Source organism: Amblyomma maculatum, chromosome 2 (assembly GCF_055883805.1).
Source record: "Amblyomma maculatum isolate TAMU_Amacu chromosome 2, ASM5588380v1, whole genome shotgun sequence".
NCBI lineage: Eukaryota > Metazoa > Arthropoda > Arachnida > Ixodida > Ixodidae > Amblyomma > Amblyomma maculatum.
The window spans coordinates 174,687,240-174,702,911 of record NC_139345.1 but is presented as its reverse complement, the minus strand read 5'-3'; the positions used below and the strand labels follow the sequence as shown (position 1 = coordinate 174,702,911).

The window sequence follows — 15,672 nt, the reverse complement described above, 5'->3', positions numbered from 1 at the left end:
CTGGTGCCGCAAGAAATTGATGCTTACTATGTTCAGGTATGAAAAGGGCAAGCGACCCATTCTGACCTTTTTGTTGCACTTGTCACAGTGGTAGGCGTTGGCACCTTCCAGGAGGTCTCCTTTGACATACTGCTCCAGGGAGTCCAGGAGGTTGCTGTGGTTGCGAATGTCGATGTTGAGCGTTGTGAACGACTCCTCACGAGAGTACCGGTGTGGGCAGCCGCGGCAGATCTTCTGGTCCGCGAAGGTGCCCCCCAGGGCCTTGGCCAGCAGGCAGGGGGCACCCAGCGCCTTGAGGGCCTCGTCCAGCGAGTCCACCAGGGAGTTGAAGAACTCGAGAGCATCATGCTGCTCGCGCAGGTTGACTGGCTCCCCCCAGAGCTTGAAGTGGCGCCAGAAGCCCCGTGGCACGTAGTACTGCAGCTGCGAGGCCGCCAGGTGCCCAAAGACGGCCTGCACCTGCTTCAGCACGCCCAGGTGGTAGTCCCGCCGCTGCTCCTCCTTGCCCGCCATGCCATCTTCCTCGGTCACTGGTCGCATACACGCCTCGGGGCCCTGCACATACATCTAATGTGGAGCCAAGCTACCAGGCTTTGCAAGTTGCCACAGCAAACCAGGGCCACTGCCACAAGGCTGAGCAAAGGCTATAGAAAGTATGTATCACAGCTTTGTGCACATTTTAATGCTTCATCATGTCTTGAAATATCGGAACAGACAGTGACATCTGGGACCGGACAACAATTTTTTGTACTGCAATATTTTGGACTTGCACAATATTTCGGACTTTGGTCCTTCAGACGTGAATTATTTAAAACTAGAGAAAAATTCTGATTTTTTCGAGTACAGTTTCTAACAGGGACCCAAGCTGAATAACATCAGTAAGAACGCGTTTCTTAAGCCAACAAAAATATTTTGTGATGTATGGAAGCCTGCCAAATAATCAAGGACTTGAAACTCACTGAACAAGGTCGAGCTAGTTTGGTTCCCGGCACATATGGGGAACGTCTCTCCGCTTATCACCAACCTCAACCAAGTCGCTCACTCCGTAGCACGAGGTCTTGCTTACCATGCCAGAGTGAATCATGGCGAAGAAGGGGGGAGAGAGAGGATGAGGAGCTTTAATGACTTAACCAAAGCCTTCTACCTGGCTCGCCAGACCTTCCCTCCGCCTAGCAGCAAACTATGCAGAACTCAGGCAGTCGCGTGGAGGCAATTACAAACAAATACACACCCGAACACGCTGCAGTACAACAGGATTTACTCCGAAATATACGACACCCACCAACACATGCAAGGTCTGCAAGACAAATGTAGCAACACTTAAGCACATACTCTGGGAGTGCAAAGCACAATTGAAAGGCGTTGATCCCGAAACCCTCTCGACGAGGTGGTCAGCCACTCTGTGCAGCTGCAACCTCAACGACCAACTCTGGGTCATCCAGTAGGCCCTCATGGCGGCGAAGAGATAAGTTCTCGACGTTCCCATGTGGGAGACCTAGGCCCGGTCGCGTTAAACCCTGCTGGACATTAAATAAAGTTATTCCTCCTCCTCCTGTGCATATGTACACATGGTGGCTCAGGGTCGCAAAGGTTGTCGATTCCCACTTACACAAGGAACAGCTAGTTTCAGTCAGTGTACGTTACAGAAATATATAATCATGCATTTTCATTGCCTCCCAGTTTGTCTTCCTAGATGGTTACTTATTTCCCGTGTAAATTTTGTAGTAGCAGGATTTCTTTGCCTAAAAAGGAAAATTCCACATTTGTGACAGCAAACTCAATAGAGACGAACCCGGATATATCGAATTTTGGTTATATCGAACTCACACAATATTCCCTTGAAAATCCCATATAAAAGTATAGGAAAGCCGCGTCACAGATCAAACTCAATTTCACCAGTCGTTCGATATATCGAACTCATCACCACGCACTGGAAAGTGTGCCTTCTTCAAAGACGGTCGCATCACCCTCGGCCGTTTGCCGCGTGACCTTTTCAACCCACGCGCAGAAGGAACGAGAGGGGGGGGGGGGGACAGTTCGGCAACGGCTGATCTAGGGCAGCGCCGCGCCCATTCCCCAAAGGCGCGCGCATCTGCGGTTATCGTTTCCCGCGCGCCAGCACATGACGTTTGCAATCCATCAGCGTGAATGAACCAGAGAGAGCCGGTGGGAATGAGAGGGGAAAAACGTGATAGAGCAAAGTGCAAGGGTGTGCCTATTCTTTTGCCGGGCTATCCTCTCTTTTCCGGCCTTTGTGAAATGATCCACATTTTGGGGGGCTTACTTCCTTCTTTTCTGCAGCTGCAATAGACCTCTTAATATCACACCACAATAGCAAGGCTCTCTCTATCACAGGGACATTCTCCATCCCATCGGTGTGCAACAAAGTACAGAGAAAAAGTCTCCTTACCGGTACAGTAAAACCTCGTTAAGCTGTAATTGGCGGGAACTCTGAAAAAGCACGTAATAAACGGTACTACAGCTTAACAGGAGTAGCCTAAAATTACCCACTTACCTGCCAAAAGACAAGCAGAAACGGGCAGAAGGTTGAAAAAAAAAATGCAGCCTTTATTTTGCACTGCTAAAGTCGGTAATCTTAGTCTGACGCCACAGTGCTCTAGCAGCGACAACAGCAGCTTCAAACTCATTCAAGCCGCGAGCCAGCTTCTTGGCCAGTCCCCTTTTTTCGACGAACAGCCGCATGAGGCTCACAGCGGGCGCAGCTTCTATCACTGTTGGGCCCGGGTCTTCCACACTTTCTGTGTCATCGTCGTCACCGTCAATTGGAGCCACTTCCGCCACCACTGAGGCAACGATGGCTTCATCCGACATGTCTGGTGAAGTTTCCACTTCGCTGTCAACGTCCCTGAATTCAGAGAAGGTAATGCCTTCTGAAGAACCTTCCCTCTCAAGTACTTCAGTCAAAAGGTTCTCACGTTTGATCCGGGACACCGGTGATATCGCTTGCGTCTTCTGTGTCACCCCCGCACACTTCGCGAAAACCTGTGTGCTTAAAACAGTTCTGCACGGTAGCAGACTCGACCTGCCGCCATGAGTTTTCCAGCAGGAGAATCGCACCCAGAGGTCAATGGCGTACACCTTGCTGCATTCCAGTGCAAGCAGCATCCTGCACAGTAGGTTCTTCCTGTAGAGCTGCTTGACAGCTCTAATGATGCCCTGGTCCAAGGGCTGGGCAATTGCTGTGGTGTTTGGTGGCAATAACACCAGCTTCAGCACCTTGAGGCCATTCACCGCAACATGCACCGATGCGTTGTCAATAACAACAGCATTTCTTCCTTTCGCCTCAAAACGGCGGTCAATGAAGCGCACATACTCTGTGGGGATTCACAATCCCCTTCCTCCATTATAACGCCCGCGCGTAATTAACACGCGTGATTACGCGCGCTGGCAGAGAGGTTGGCGGAGGAGAGGGCACGCTGGCCACCCCCCGCCGCCTCCCGGGACTGCGGCGACGCTGCCGCGGGCTTCCCTCTTTCCTGCCGGCGTAACCGGGAGACCTCCTCTCCCGTTCCGTGTCGAGGAGCGCGACTGTAGCAACTCGCTGGGTCTTCGGCGAATGGGCGCGCAGCGCGCGGTTCATGATTTCCGCCGAGGAGACCACCGCCATCACCGAGAATCGCACACTGACCGTAGGCACCGCAACGGGATGTGAGCGAGAAGCTGTGTCAGGTGAGCAGACACTTCCTCTCACCTACTTGACGCGCTTCCCTATTAGGTGGTTGTTATTTCACCCCCGTACGCGGCTTTCGCTCGCTACACGGTGGTTGTTCTTAATTGCTGTTCCTTTGCCGTGTACTCGAGCAGTGCAATAAACTCTTGTTCGAGTACGCAACTCGGTGTTTGTCCCCTCTGGCCCGAACCCGCCGCAGTGGCGATTTCTCGCACCGCGGGTTGGGGGTCACAGCTCTGTCTGCTAGGGCTGGCACGTCGGGGCTAGAAGGCGACTCTAGCGTCTAGTCCCCTCGTGGCGCATTCTTGCGGGAGTAACACCCCCATAACTCTTCGAAAAGCTTCCCAGTCATCCATGCCTTGGTGCTATTCCTATAAAGGACTCCTGATGGCAGTGGGGCGACTTTAAAACATCTTGGCTTGGCTGACTTGGTAATGACGAGAAGTGGCAACTTCTCGCTTCCAGACATATTGCATGCGAATGCAACTGAAATGCGGTCCTTGGCATGCTTGCCGCCGGTGCATGGTTCTCCCTTGAATCCTAGCGTTCTATTCGGCAGCAGCTTGAAAAAAAGCGCGGACTCATCGAGGTTATATATGTCGTCAGGCGCATAGTCTTCCAAAATTTGTCCAAGCTGGCCATTCCTCCAATCTTCTGAGCCTTCAGTGTCAGCTGTGGCGCCTTCTCCAGCTACGGTCTTCGTGCTTATTCCATGCCTTGCTTTGAATCTGGCTAGCCAGCCATTGCTGCACTCGAAGTTGTCATGGTTGAGCTGCGAGGTGAAAACCAGGACTTTCTCAACGAGGAGAAGTCTGCTAAATGGTAGGTTTTTTGGCCAAGCTGTTTTCAGCCACCGCACCAGCGCCTCCTCCTCTATCCTTGTACTCAACATCTCTTCGCAGTTATTTTTTTATTTATTTTTTACGCAAGCTTGCCATAAGGCATATTATAGAGACTCATGTAAATTATTTTCGGTAAGGAACCGGAGCAGGCTCCCACTCTTGTCGTTGTCGATGAGCCATTTAGAGAAGTCCTCTTCCCTAGTTGTGGTTAGCCCACTTCGCGCAGAATCTGTGTCCTTGATGCCCTTGTCCCTGCACAAGTCCACAGCAGGTGATATCGCTTGCGTTGTCTGTGTCACCCGCGCACACTTCGTGAAAACCTGTGTGCTCAAAACAGTTCTGCATGGTGGCAGATTCGACCTGCCGCCATGAGTTTTCCAGCTGGAGAATCGCACCCAGAGGTCTTCGCAGTCTCGGCAGCACAGCCGAGTAGCCTTTCTCTAGCATTCCAAATGCCACACACAGTAGTTAGCGGCAAGTCTCTCTCACGAACGAGCACAGATTTTTTTTGCCCCTCTCGATGGCACGGACAATCTCCACCTTGTCATTTATACTAAGCACCCGATGTTTCTGTTCAAGCTTCGGCATGATGCAGATGGATGGAGAACTCGCGACGCACACCGCTCAAAGTCACCTCTCCACACATGCGAAAGAATGTGAACCAAGGCCTAGGGCCTAGGCGTGCAAGGGACACGGAGCAAGAAGGGGTGGTCGCTCGGACTGGTCCAAAATAGGGCCCGCTAAGGGGAGGACGGAGTATGTGGATGACTCCGTATTGGCTCAGGCGGCACGATGCTCAGAGGCTACGGTTAATTTACGGCTTGCAATGGCGCGCTCGCCACAAGATGGCGCTAGTTGTATCATCATCATCATCATCATCGCAGCTGCATTTGGTAAACTTAGCTCCGATCTGTCATTGGATATGTAGCTTGCTATCGCATTGGTCGCGTTTATGGAGGTTTGTCACAACGCTAGTCAAATAGTCTTTTGTGAGGCGGTACAACCGCCGTGAATTGTACAACGAAAAATGAAAATGGTACGTGCTGACCGATACGTCCGCGATAATCTGGTACGGTTTATGCGGATGCGAAATGCTTTATATTGGATAGGCGTCGAGTCGGGGACTTGACTTTACTACTTTTAAAACAAAACTACAGTCAAATCTCGATACAACGAATCCCGCAGGATTGCAAAAAATCATTTGTTATTTTGAAATATCGTTGTAATGAAAAATCTGCGATTATAAGCCAGTGGTCAAACCTAGGTATGCAAATGACGTGCCTTGACAGTGGGCACGTGTGTAGACAAGCAAAATCTCAAATGAAAATGTTGCACTAACTCCAAAGCTAATTTATTTGAAGAAATCAATTATTTTCTTCTGCCGCGTGCAGCAAACACGACCGTGCACTACATTACACCACTACAGCACATACACCTTCCACTTTGCCGAACACCTCGTCGCATGTGTGAGTGCATCGAGCGATGAAAGTATGGACTTTGTCAATGTGCAAAAAATTAAAAAAACATGAGTTCGATATAACCTCATCTTCAATGTTCCCTGAAGTTTGAAAATCTTGTTTCGGTCTTTCAAAATGATTGCGGCAGTCGATAGGGCAATGCTACCTGTCTGTAGAGGCTGAATTGCTTTTTCTTTGTGTCGATTTCTTGCAGTGAAAGCGGCTGCGTTCATATCTTCTTGGCATTTCGCTGGCTAATATCATCGCTCTCGCACAAACTTCGCAATAAAATAATCCGCGGCATAAAAAAAAAAAACTTCCAGCACGCTCGAACGCACAAACGACCGACCCGCGAACGACACAAGAAAAAAAAGCAGGCGGCTAGGCCTGTTGGCTACTGCGTAATAAACCATAGCTTTGTGGTGACGCTAGGATCTGGTACTAGATGTGCCGATGATGATAGCTACAGCCCACGGATCATACACACAGAAACGGCAGTTTCTGTTTCACGCGAGAATTGCAAGCTGCGGCGCTGTTAATTTTAGCCGAATTTGTTCCAAAATTATAGAAGAAATAAAATACATTCATTATTTTGAAATATACGCTATTTTGAAATTTGTAATTCTGAAATAGTTTTGCATTGAAAACATAGCAAATCTGCCAGGGATTCTTAAAAATTTTTTTATTTGAAATATTCTTTAATGTGGTGTTCGTAGTAACGAGATTTCATAAAGCGGGTACATTTTAATGAGGTTTACTGTAGGCTGGAAAATGTGGTATTTCACAATATTTTACTTTGTCGCAGTGCCCCCTCTTTTCGGCAAAATCATGTGAGAAAGACTAACAGGAGGCCTGGGGCTGAAACGCTTGGTCTTCAGGCTGGCTGGCAGAGATTAGAGCAAGTAAATCCCGTTTTCGAGTTTGGCACACTGCTTATACAGGTCTCTTCTCCATTTACACTCTACAACATGTTTGAAGTGGTGAGATTTGACTGTACCGAGTGCCGTGGATACCACATTTTTTTTCCGTTACACCCTCACCGTTCATGACACAACTGCTGCAATTATGGAGAGCCCTGCATGTACAGACATCACCCTCGATAATCAGTGTCCTTAGTTGCCATAGAGCCTGACCAGCATAACCAGCCATTTGAATTCGATTGTTAACTTCGGCATACAAAGCCTTCTCTCCAGCTTGTGCCAATATGTCAGCTCGCAGCTGGTGCATGCACTCACACCCACCTCATGCTCGGGCCGCTCTTCCCCCGAGAAGTCCTCGTTTGGGTCGGTGGCTGCCCCTTCCACGGCCAGGATGCCCTCCCGTATGCTGTCGATCATGTACAGCTGAAAGCCCACCACAAGGTGCAGGTGAGATGATACACACAAACCTGATTCACAAGCATTCTTTAAGACACTGGCAGCAGTGCCTTTTTTCCTTAAGTCCACAAGAGGTCATAAGCAGGCATCCTAACTGAGGCCTTGAATTGCAACAAGCTCATGCCCTGACTGAAACAACACTGCACTGAGTGCAGTGTGGTTGTGTGGAGACAATGGTGCATGCCGATAGATGTGAGCTGCCAGACTGGCCATCAGGTAACAATCATGTCTCCTCCTCTTTCCATACTCAACTAGCACTGCAGTGTAAATGGAGGCACACGTCTTGGGATGCTCAAGATTCACCACTGCAAAGTCTGTTTTCCATTTGGCGTGCTTTCCGTAGGGGAAAGGAGAAGAATTCCACATAAATTGCTAACATTCCAGCTGGCTCTATTGTAGGTGCACAACTTTCGAACCGACAATTTTTTTTCCCCGCCCAATATTTACAAAGTTTGCTAGTTAGCTAACACTTACTAAGCAACTTTGGAGAATAAAAGAAAAAGTAGTCTTAAATATACTAGCTAATTTAGCTCCTCTCAAGCACTCTGCCTTTTATAAGGCGAAAGCTTTTTTGTGGCTCATGACTTGCCGTGCTGTCTGTTCACGAGCAATGTCACACTTCTTTGTGAGGTTCCGCAGGATACCGTGAGACTGTGACGTCATCGGCTATGACTGGACGGGATGTCATGACCGGTGTGACGTCACTGTGACATCACATCCGGTCATGACCGATTATGTCACCAGGCAATTCATGCATATATGGAGCCGACCCCTTCGGGCGTCCGATCCAGGCATCTGTGCTGTGCCTTTCATTTGGCGCTTACTCGAACGCCACACCATTTAACCTTTAAGAAAAAAAAATCATGCTCAAGCGGCAATCGAACTCCTACCCCTCCGATCACCAGCCAAGCGCGTTAACAGACTAAGCCATGCCGGGCACGTCAGAAACGTATCTTAGTTCTCCCTGTCTAGCTTCATGTCAATGCTGTTGCCATAGAGACTGCCGCCGCCGAAGTCATGGCGCATCCTAGCAACAACGTCAAGTCATAGGAGAAGGCGGCAGCGCAATCAGTCATAGGGAGAGGGTGGTGGCGCAATGGGAAAAAAAAAAACTTAGATTGGTTGTGCGCGCTGAATTTCAGGTGCTTCTGGCTTGTTTCAGAATGTAACGTGGCTATGAGAACGCAGCGTGGTAGGAGCGACACCGTACGTTCAATCCCACACTTGAATGGGCATTTTAACAAACGCGCACCAACAAACACCAAAGTGAGCCTTCATAGGCTCAGGAGTATGCATCCGCGCGTGCTTCCACAGAAAGTTATAAACCTTTTATGTTAGACTTGTCAAATCATTTAAGGGGGGACGCGGGTCTTAAACTGGTCAAAAATGGGCGAAAAATTGATTTTGAGAAAAATGCATTTTCGGAATGTCTGTACCTTTGAGCACTAGCCTTCAAAATATCAACACTGAATTCGATCGGGAAATACGGTAGAATCGACTTTTAAAACGCCACGGGAGCCTCGAAATGGCCAAAAAAAGGGTGAATTGTGTGTGCGGGTGAAGCAGCCGGCTGGCCCCCGCCATCTTGGACTTGTTTTGAAGCTTGTTTCTTTGTGCGCATTTTGCGACATCTCCAAATGACGTCGCTCAAACAGAACGACCACCGTCGCGGGTTTTCGGAAAGCAGTTTCCGGTCCGCTGATTGGCTGTTGTGCGCGCTCGCGAAGCGAGCCCCTTGTCTCGCGCTTTCCATTGGCCAGCGCGACTGACTTGCCATTTTTTTTTTTGCTTGTTTTTAACGTTCTTTGTCGCGGCTGCTGTTTCGCTCGCTTATGATGCGCTTTCGCGATCGTTATCAGTCGTTCCCGCAGCCGGTGCTGGTCTTTAGACGTAGCTCGGTAGACGTAGCCGTATCGGGAGTGTATTGAAAAACGGAAGCGCCTAGCGAGTGCGCATCGAAGAACGAGTGCGGCGGCGCGCTGCCAGGGTCGCGCGGCGTGTTCTCCGACCTAGCTGCAGCACGTCCGGCGGCATATAATCGTTTGCGAGCGGTTCAGAGGCATCAAAGATAGCATCGATAGATTTAACTGTTCAGATGATACTCATGGTCCTCACCGACGCTACCACTTCGTTGCTTTTTTATCACGTCGCCTCCGATGACAGGCGAGCCTGACATCGCGCCGCTACCCGCGTTCATTTTCCGCAGACAGTTTCGTTTCGCTTTTTTTTTTTTTTTTTTTTTTTTTTCAGATTGTCTAAGTAATCGCGTCGCTGCGCTCAAGGGGTGTGAAAGTTCGAGCTTTAGCTCCAGCAAGGGACTCCGCGTGCGGCCCTGCATGCGCTGTACAGCAAAGTAGCAAAGTTTCATTCTGCAACATTAGCCAATTTATTAGGTCATTCCAGTATGCCGCTGTGCTTTAGCCTTAAACTTTGTGCAGGTTTATTAATATTGCAAGACCGTTTTATCGTAATTTTGAGTATCTGTTCGCCTTGAAGGGCACTGCCACAGGCATATGAAGTTGTAAATGAAGCTTCTCCCGCTGGTTCTAGTGGCGGTATACTTAGACTTTGTGGCAAGCTTTTACCAGTATTTGGGGAGGGTACTGTTATATGTTTAGTATATAGCCTTCCTCATAAAGAACAAAGCCTCACAACGATTCCATTTATATTACCATAGCTGCAGTGTAGCAAAAGTTAAAGGTTGTCTCAAAATGCAAATACGTTTTTCTCAGTGCTGTTTCTGGACACTGCACTCAGCCTTACTGTGCTTTTTCTCTACATTGTCGCCGAGTGACAATGACAAATTTAGCACCACTGCAGTCATAATGAAAAGATCAGGGGGTGATCCAACACCTACATCACTATCGAGATTTTTTCAAGTTGCCATTAAAATAATATTGCATGTCAAAAAATTTTGCTGATTTCCTAATGGCATACACTACCTTGGCCACGAGTACTGGTGATAGATTCAGTTTTAGTTGACATATTCAAAATCCAAAGACAGTTTTGGAAATGGAAAGAGCATGACATTTTTGGTGAGAAATATCACAGTGAGGCTACTGATTGTTCAAGTTATAATATGTGGTCAAACTTCAAATGCCGTTTTCTCAGTTTCATATTTTTGGTCGATCTCTACAGTCTTACGCAGGATTTTGATAACTTCTTTTTAGTTCACACAAATAACTTTGGTACCATTTTCTTCAGAGAGAAATGAAGTACCCGATGACATTTTTAGTTTTTTAGTTTAGGCAATGGATAAATGTCAATTTGAGATTAGCTTAATGAGTTCGTTTCAAATAATGCAGCCTTTTACTCTCACCATAGTATGTGAGAATGACATGCCTTTTTGAGGAAAACGAAGGATGTCATCGGGTATGGGAAGTCTTTGGCTATCAATCTATGTAATTAAAAGCAACGAAATGCAATGAGAAAGTTCATTAAAGCTGTGTAAGAATTTCACTAATTATGCTCTGGACTCTGTTAGATAACTTTTGATCTAATACCACCAGCTCAATTATAATTACATTTTTGAAATCAGGAGAGAAAACCACATCTGTGTGCAAAGTTTCGTGAGATTCTAGCCATAACTAAAAAAGTTAATTTTAAGACCCTCGTCCTCCCTTAACAGGCACTAAGGAGTCAGTAAGCAGTCATCCACAGTTAAGTAAAGATCACATAAAATACCAAAAGACTCAACAACCACCATGCTATAAAGGTTTTTGCCTCACTGCACTTTAGTGGCCAAAGTGCCACCTCTATTTTTTTTAGTTCCATTCAGCCAGGACACTTAATACTGCCGAACTTCGCTATAACAAACACAGATTGTGCACTTTCGTACCTTTGTTTGTCCACCTTAGTGTACATTTTGTTTTGTTTTATTAGCAGACTTAGTACTTACAGGAATTTGGGTGCACACTTCATTTCATTTCATTTATTAATACTGTCAGCCACCATAAGGGGCTGTAACAGGAGTGGAAAATACGAATATCGGATATAATGAACAAATTTTCGCGACCTGTACTACTTCACTATAACGAGGTCCGACTGCATATCCATAGCCACCTTCTTTAGAGTTGAACACTATGCAGATTAGCTTAAAGTTATTAAAAAGCTGGCTTCTAATTTCTCCTGATGGCTCTCAAGTCCAGTGGTGAAGGTCGCTAGCTTGGAAAGCCATAAAAGGTAAAAAACTGTACAAAATACACCTCAGTTAGCAATAAAAAGTATGCGCATTCTGCAGCATTATTTAAAAGAAATATATCTCCTAAAATTTCCCAGATTAAATCTCAATTCATAGAATTTCAAATTTTCTGCCGCATAAAGTAAAAGGCCCTAGTAATAACTGGAACTGACAACCCTCTGAATTTCCTAATTTAAACTAGAAACAAGCCAAGCCTTTTGAGCGAACCAAATTATTCAGTCTATCAGGCAGCCAAGAATCTACCAGACTTCTGTGGCACTGCGGTTGATCTCCTGTGCCCATGTGAGCCTATTCAATCTCCCCCTCCTGTGGGATGCAAAACCCAGTTATCTCGTAGCCTAGCGCATAGCCATTGCATCGCTACCTTTGGCGTCTCACCTACGGCGCAGTTCGTGCACTGTCACCCACCTGCTGGAGGACCGAGTTCATGTAGCAAGTGGCACCAGCATTCTTGAGGCCCACAAAGCCGCCCCGGGGTCGGGGACCTACGGGAGGCAGGTACTCCCACTCCTGCAGTGGAGGCTGCCCCTCTGCATAGAACATGTCCGACAGGAGGGCAGCACACGCCGCCAGGTTCTCGGGGCTTTGCGTGCACAGGGCCACCAGCAGGTCCAGTGCGGCACGCAGCGCATCGGGGCCCGGGCACACGGCCACGGCTGACACTGCACCACCCCCATCCCCCGCTGCACCGCTCCTCAGCTGCGCCTCCACCCGAGATGCTGGAAAGGCAAAGTCTTCCAGCAGCTCCTGCAATCAAACACGCAAGGGAGGAAGCTGTAGTTCAACCACGCACTCTCTGTGCCTCTTGAACCAAGGTCCATACGCAGTACGAGAAGTGCAGATTTATTCACAGCTCACGAAATTTATATTTGCGGATGCATGCAACTGTTTACTGCTCACAGGGCAAACTGTGAGACTGGCAGTATTGCTGATGTGCAGGCAGCATTAAGATACACGCACACCTGCGAACTACAGATGTCGACCTACATTCCTACTCGACCTATAACACGGTTGATACGGTAGTCGACATGCCAAACTCGGGAAATGCATTCACATATATATCTCTTTATGCCTGATGCGATTTATTTACAACTGAATGTCACCGCTCAGTGCTTGCGCTGCATCCTGTGCAATTGACAGTTGTAGCGCTGGCGATGTGAGGGCAGTGCATTGAACTTGCGGGTTTTTTCCCAACTTGCGCATTTGTATCCCCCTTAGTGCCACTGATTCAGAATAATCCCAAATCCTTTATTGCCACAGCGTAAGCCATTTACTGGCACTGCTATGCGGTCGGCCTTAGTTGATATTGCGACCACTGGTCTTCTTTGTCTTCTCCCCGCTAGTGCATTAAGTGGCTGAGTCACGTCTGCTGGACTAGTGCGTGTGTGGCTAGCAAGACTCGTCCTTATGCTTTACTAGCTCTCAGTAACAATGCATATGTTGCACTTGAGCTATTAAACTGTACAGACTCTTATTATACCAAAATTCTTGCCACCCATAATCAGATCATGGAGACTGCGCTGTATTAAAACTCTGCAGTGCTGGAGGTTAGTGAAGGACCAGTGAACACAAACAAGCAGCCCGTATCTAGGCTCACCTTAACGAGGTTCCCCCGCACCGTGTTGCTGAGGTCTGAGCCAATGTGGTGTTTGTCGGCCGGTGAGAGCAGAGACACAAGTTCTCGCGCCACGCCCAGGTGGCCCTCCAGCAGGGACTCCTCGGCAGCCGACAGGCCACCCGTCTCTTGCACTTTTTCCTGGAACACAACGGGCAACAATGGTTACCATAGCAAACAGTCGATGAGATTGAAAACAATGTACTTAGAAGCAAGAACGGAAAAAAGAAGTACAGTCGAACGCCACTATGACCAAGTCAGATTTTGAGTAGACGTTTGTTCGTCACATCCAGTATTCGTCCTAAAGTATGCACACAAATTTTGCAAACCAGGCTGCAAACAAACCCCAGCAAAGGGTACTGTAAGATGAACAAAAAAAGAATGCACAAAAACACAAAATTTGTGAATTTAAAGCTCAGTGTGAAGACGTAAGATCTCCCCTTTTGTTCCGAGTTTCAGAGTAAAAACGAACTCACAAATAGGAATGCTGGCCCCATGCACAAACAGATTTATTTTAAAAAAACGACGTAATCATTCAGCTGCCCTCAACAGTATCTGAGAGGGCAAAACTTGCGACAAAATTAATGTAATACGATGGCACCTCGATGTCAGCCCACAGGTACTTTTCCTAGCTAGCCACTGAATTTCCTGGCCATACTGGCAGCTTTTGTGCTGTTTAGAGCTTGTTCTTCACTTTCCCCTTCACCGAAATCACCCCTACATGCATCGTCTACAGGACTCATCTGGTGGAGCATTTCACATCCAAGCTTTCATCAGCAGAGATGGCACACTCTAACCAACCATCTAGAAGTGCCAGTTGACACGATGACAAGGTCTAAAACGCTTCCTATCATTCTTCACAGGAACATCCGAACTGGATGCTTTCTTTTCAAGATCATCAACAAAGTCAACACTGAAGTATGAAACAACATCATTTTTCTGTGCCTGCTATTGACCATGCTAAAAATCTTGACTTTCATTTCTGTCAAAACTGTTCTGCACTTTGTGCGATGGAGTTGACATCGCCAACAGTATCACAGCACACGCGTCCAGGTCAGCAGAAATGGTGGCAGGGGAACGGGGAAATGGCGAGGCGACGGTTAGGTGGGAGGAAAGATAGCTTCCAGATGCGAGAGCTTCCGAGCTGTTTGGTGCACAGTGCAATTGTCGAGCACCAATGCCACCTTCATGCATTTGTGCTGCATCCGCTGATCACTCGACCAGCAACTCGCGGAAAGGTTCGCACCTCACCCATACTTTTCCATTATGACGGTAGCGAACCGGGATCCTCGCTGCACCACGAAAACAGCGGGGATTTTTGTATTTCCCTACGACGAAGGCAGGGCACTTATCACTGCCGTCCATGTTGGCGTACAAGAAAACGGTCACATGCAATTGCTTTACTTGCTACCTTTACAGGGATCGCCTTTGACAGCATGAGTCTGATTGTAGCTACTGAAAAAACCACAGTCCCATCCCATTGTAAAAGTCCTGGTCTGCGTATGCTTCTCGGCAGTGTTTCCTCATGACACTTCTGCCAAGCATCGACATCAAGCAATCCTGCCTCATCCGTGGCTGCCTTGTAGATGATTCTATGTCCCTCCTTGAACTATTGAATCAGACTGGAAATCGGTGTTGTGCAGGAGGTGTGCAAAATGCTTCGCCTTCTCCGCTAAAATCGGGCTACTAATCGGCAGGTGCGCTGAATGGGCGTTCAAGAACCGCTGGTTTTGACCTGTTCTGCGTCTTTGTAGGCCCGTGTCGAACCCTTTTCCAGTGCTGCCCTCGTTCTCAATCTTGAGCACGTTGTGGATGACTGTCAATACTGTCGGTTGTGTCAGGCCATACTTGCGCACAAAGTTGCACATTTTTACGCCGTCCTTGTGCTCACCATACAATGTCCCACTTAACTTCTAGCGGTATTGCCGTTCACTTCCTCTTCTGCGCCAGTTGTGTCGTGCTTCCTGAAGAAGGATCCTCTAGTGCAATTCACGAAAAATCCAGGGCCAGCAAAACCGTGGCAACAATGATGGCACACTAGGAGAACCCCGATAGAAAGATACATGCACGAACGCTGCTGCATGCCTGCTCCAAAACATGTGCAACAGCAAAGCGGGGGCCTGGACAAAGCAAATAGGGGAGGGTAGGGCTGCGCACCACAGTCAGCGCACCCTCAAAATGGACAGCCTCACTGTGCAGAGGCAGTGAGGATGCGTGATCACTAGGCCACGGGTGGTCTTGAGAGGGAGCACTCAAAGCTCTTTCTCAGAACAGCTGTGCCTAGCAGCACCTTACACCTACCCTCCTCCTCCGCGTGAGAAAGCGCTCCGTCCTACCCTGTGTCTACGTGGCATGCAAGCTTGCCAGGTGCACCCGACCAACGCATTGGCTTGACCCGCTGTCTCTGCGTACGCGTGCGCTTTTGTGGTCCCCGCATTTCTGCGTTTTTGTTTACTTTCAGTAACCATATTTGATTGTTATAACCGATAA

General features: G+C 48.1%; 1 protein-coding gene across 3 annotated transcripts in view; it reads right to left on the bottom strand.

The window, feature by feature from the left end:
• Positions 1 to 15,672, bottom strand: part of faf (ubiquitin carboxyl-terminal hydrolase-like faf) — a 241,639-nt gene that overhangs the window by 97,029 nt on the left and 128,938 nt on the right. For all 3 annotated transcript variants that reach the window (XM_084595526.1, XM_084595528.1, XM_084595527.1), the window contains 4 exons: positions 13,165 to 13,323; positions 11,976 to 12,314; positions 7,232 to 7,333; positions 67 to 555 (listed from right to left, as the gene is read on the bottom strand). In XM_084595526.1, coding sequence (XP_084451652.1) covers positions 67 to 555; positions 7,232 to 7,333; positions 11,976 to 12,314; positions 13,165 to 13,323 — 1,089 coding nt within the window. The remainder of the gene's footprint in view (positions 1 to 66; positions 556 to 7,231; positions 7,334 to 11,975; positions 12,315 to 13,164; positions 13,324 to 15,672) is intronic.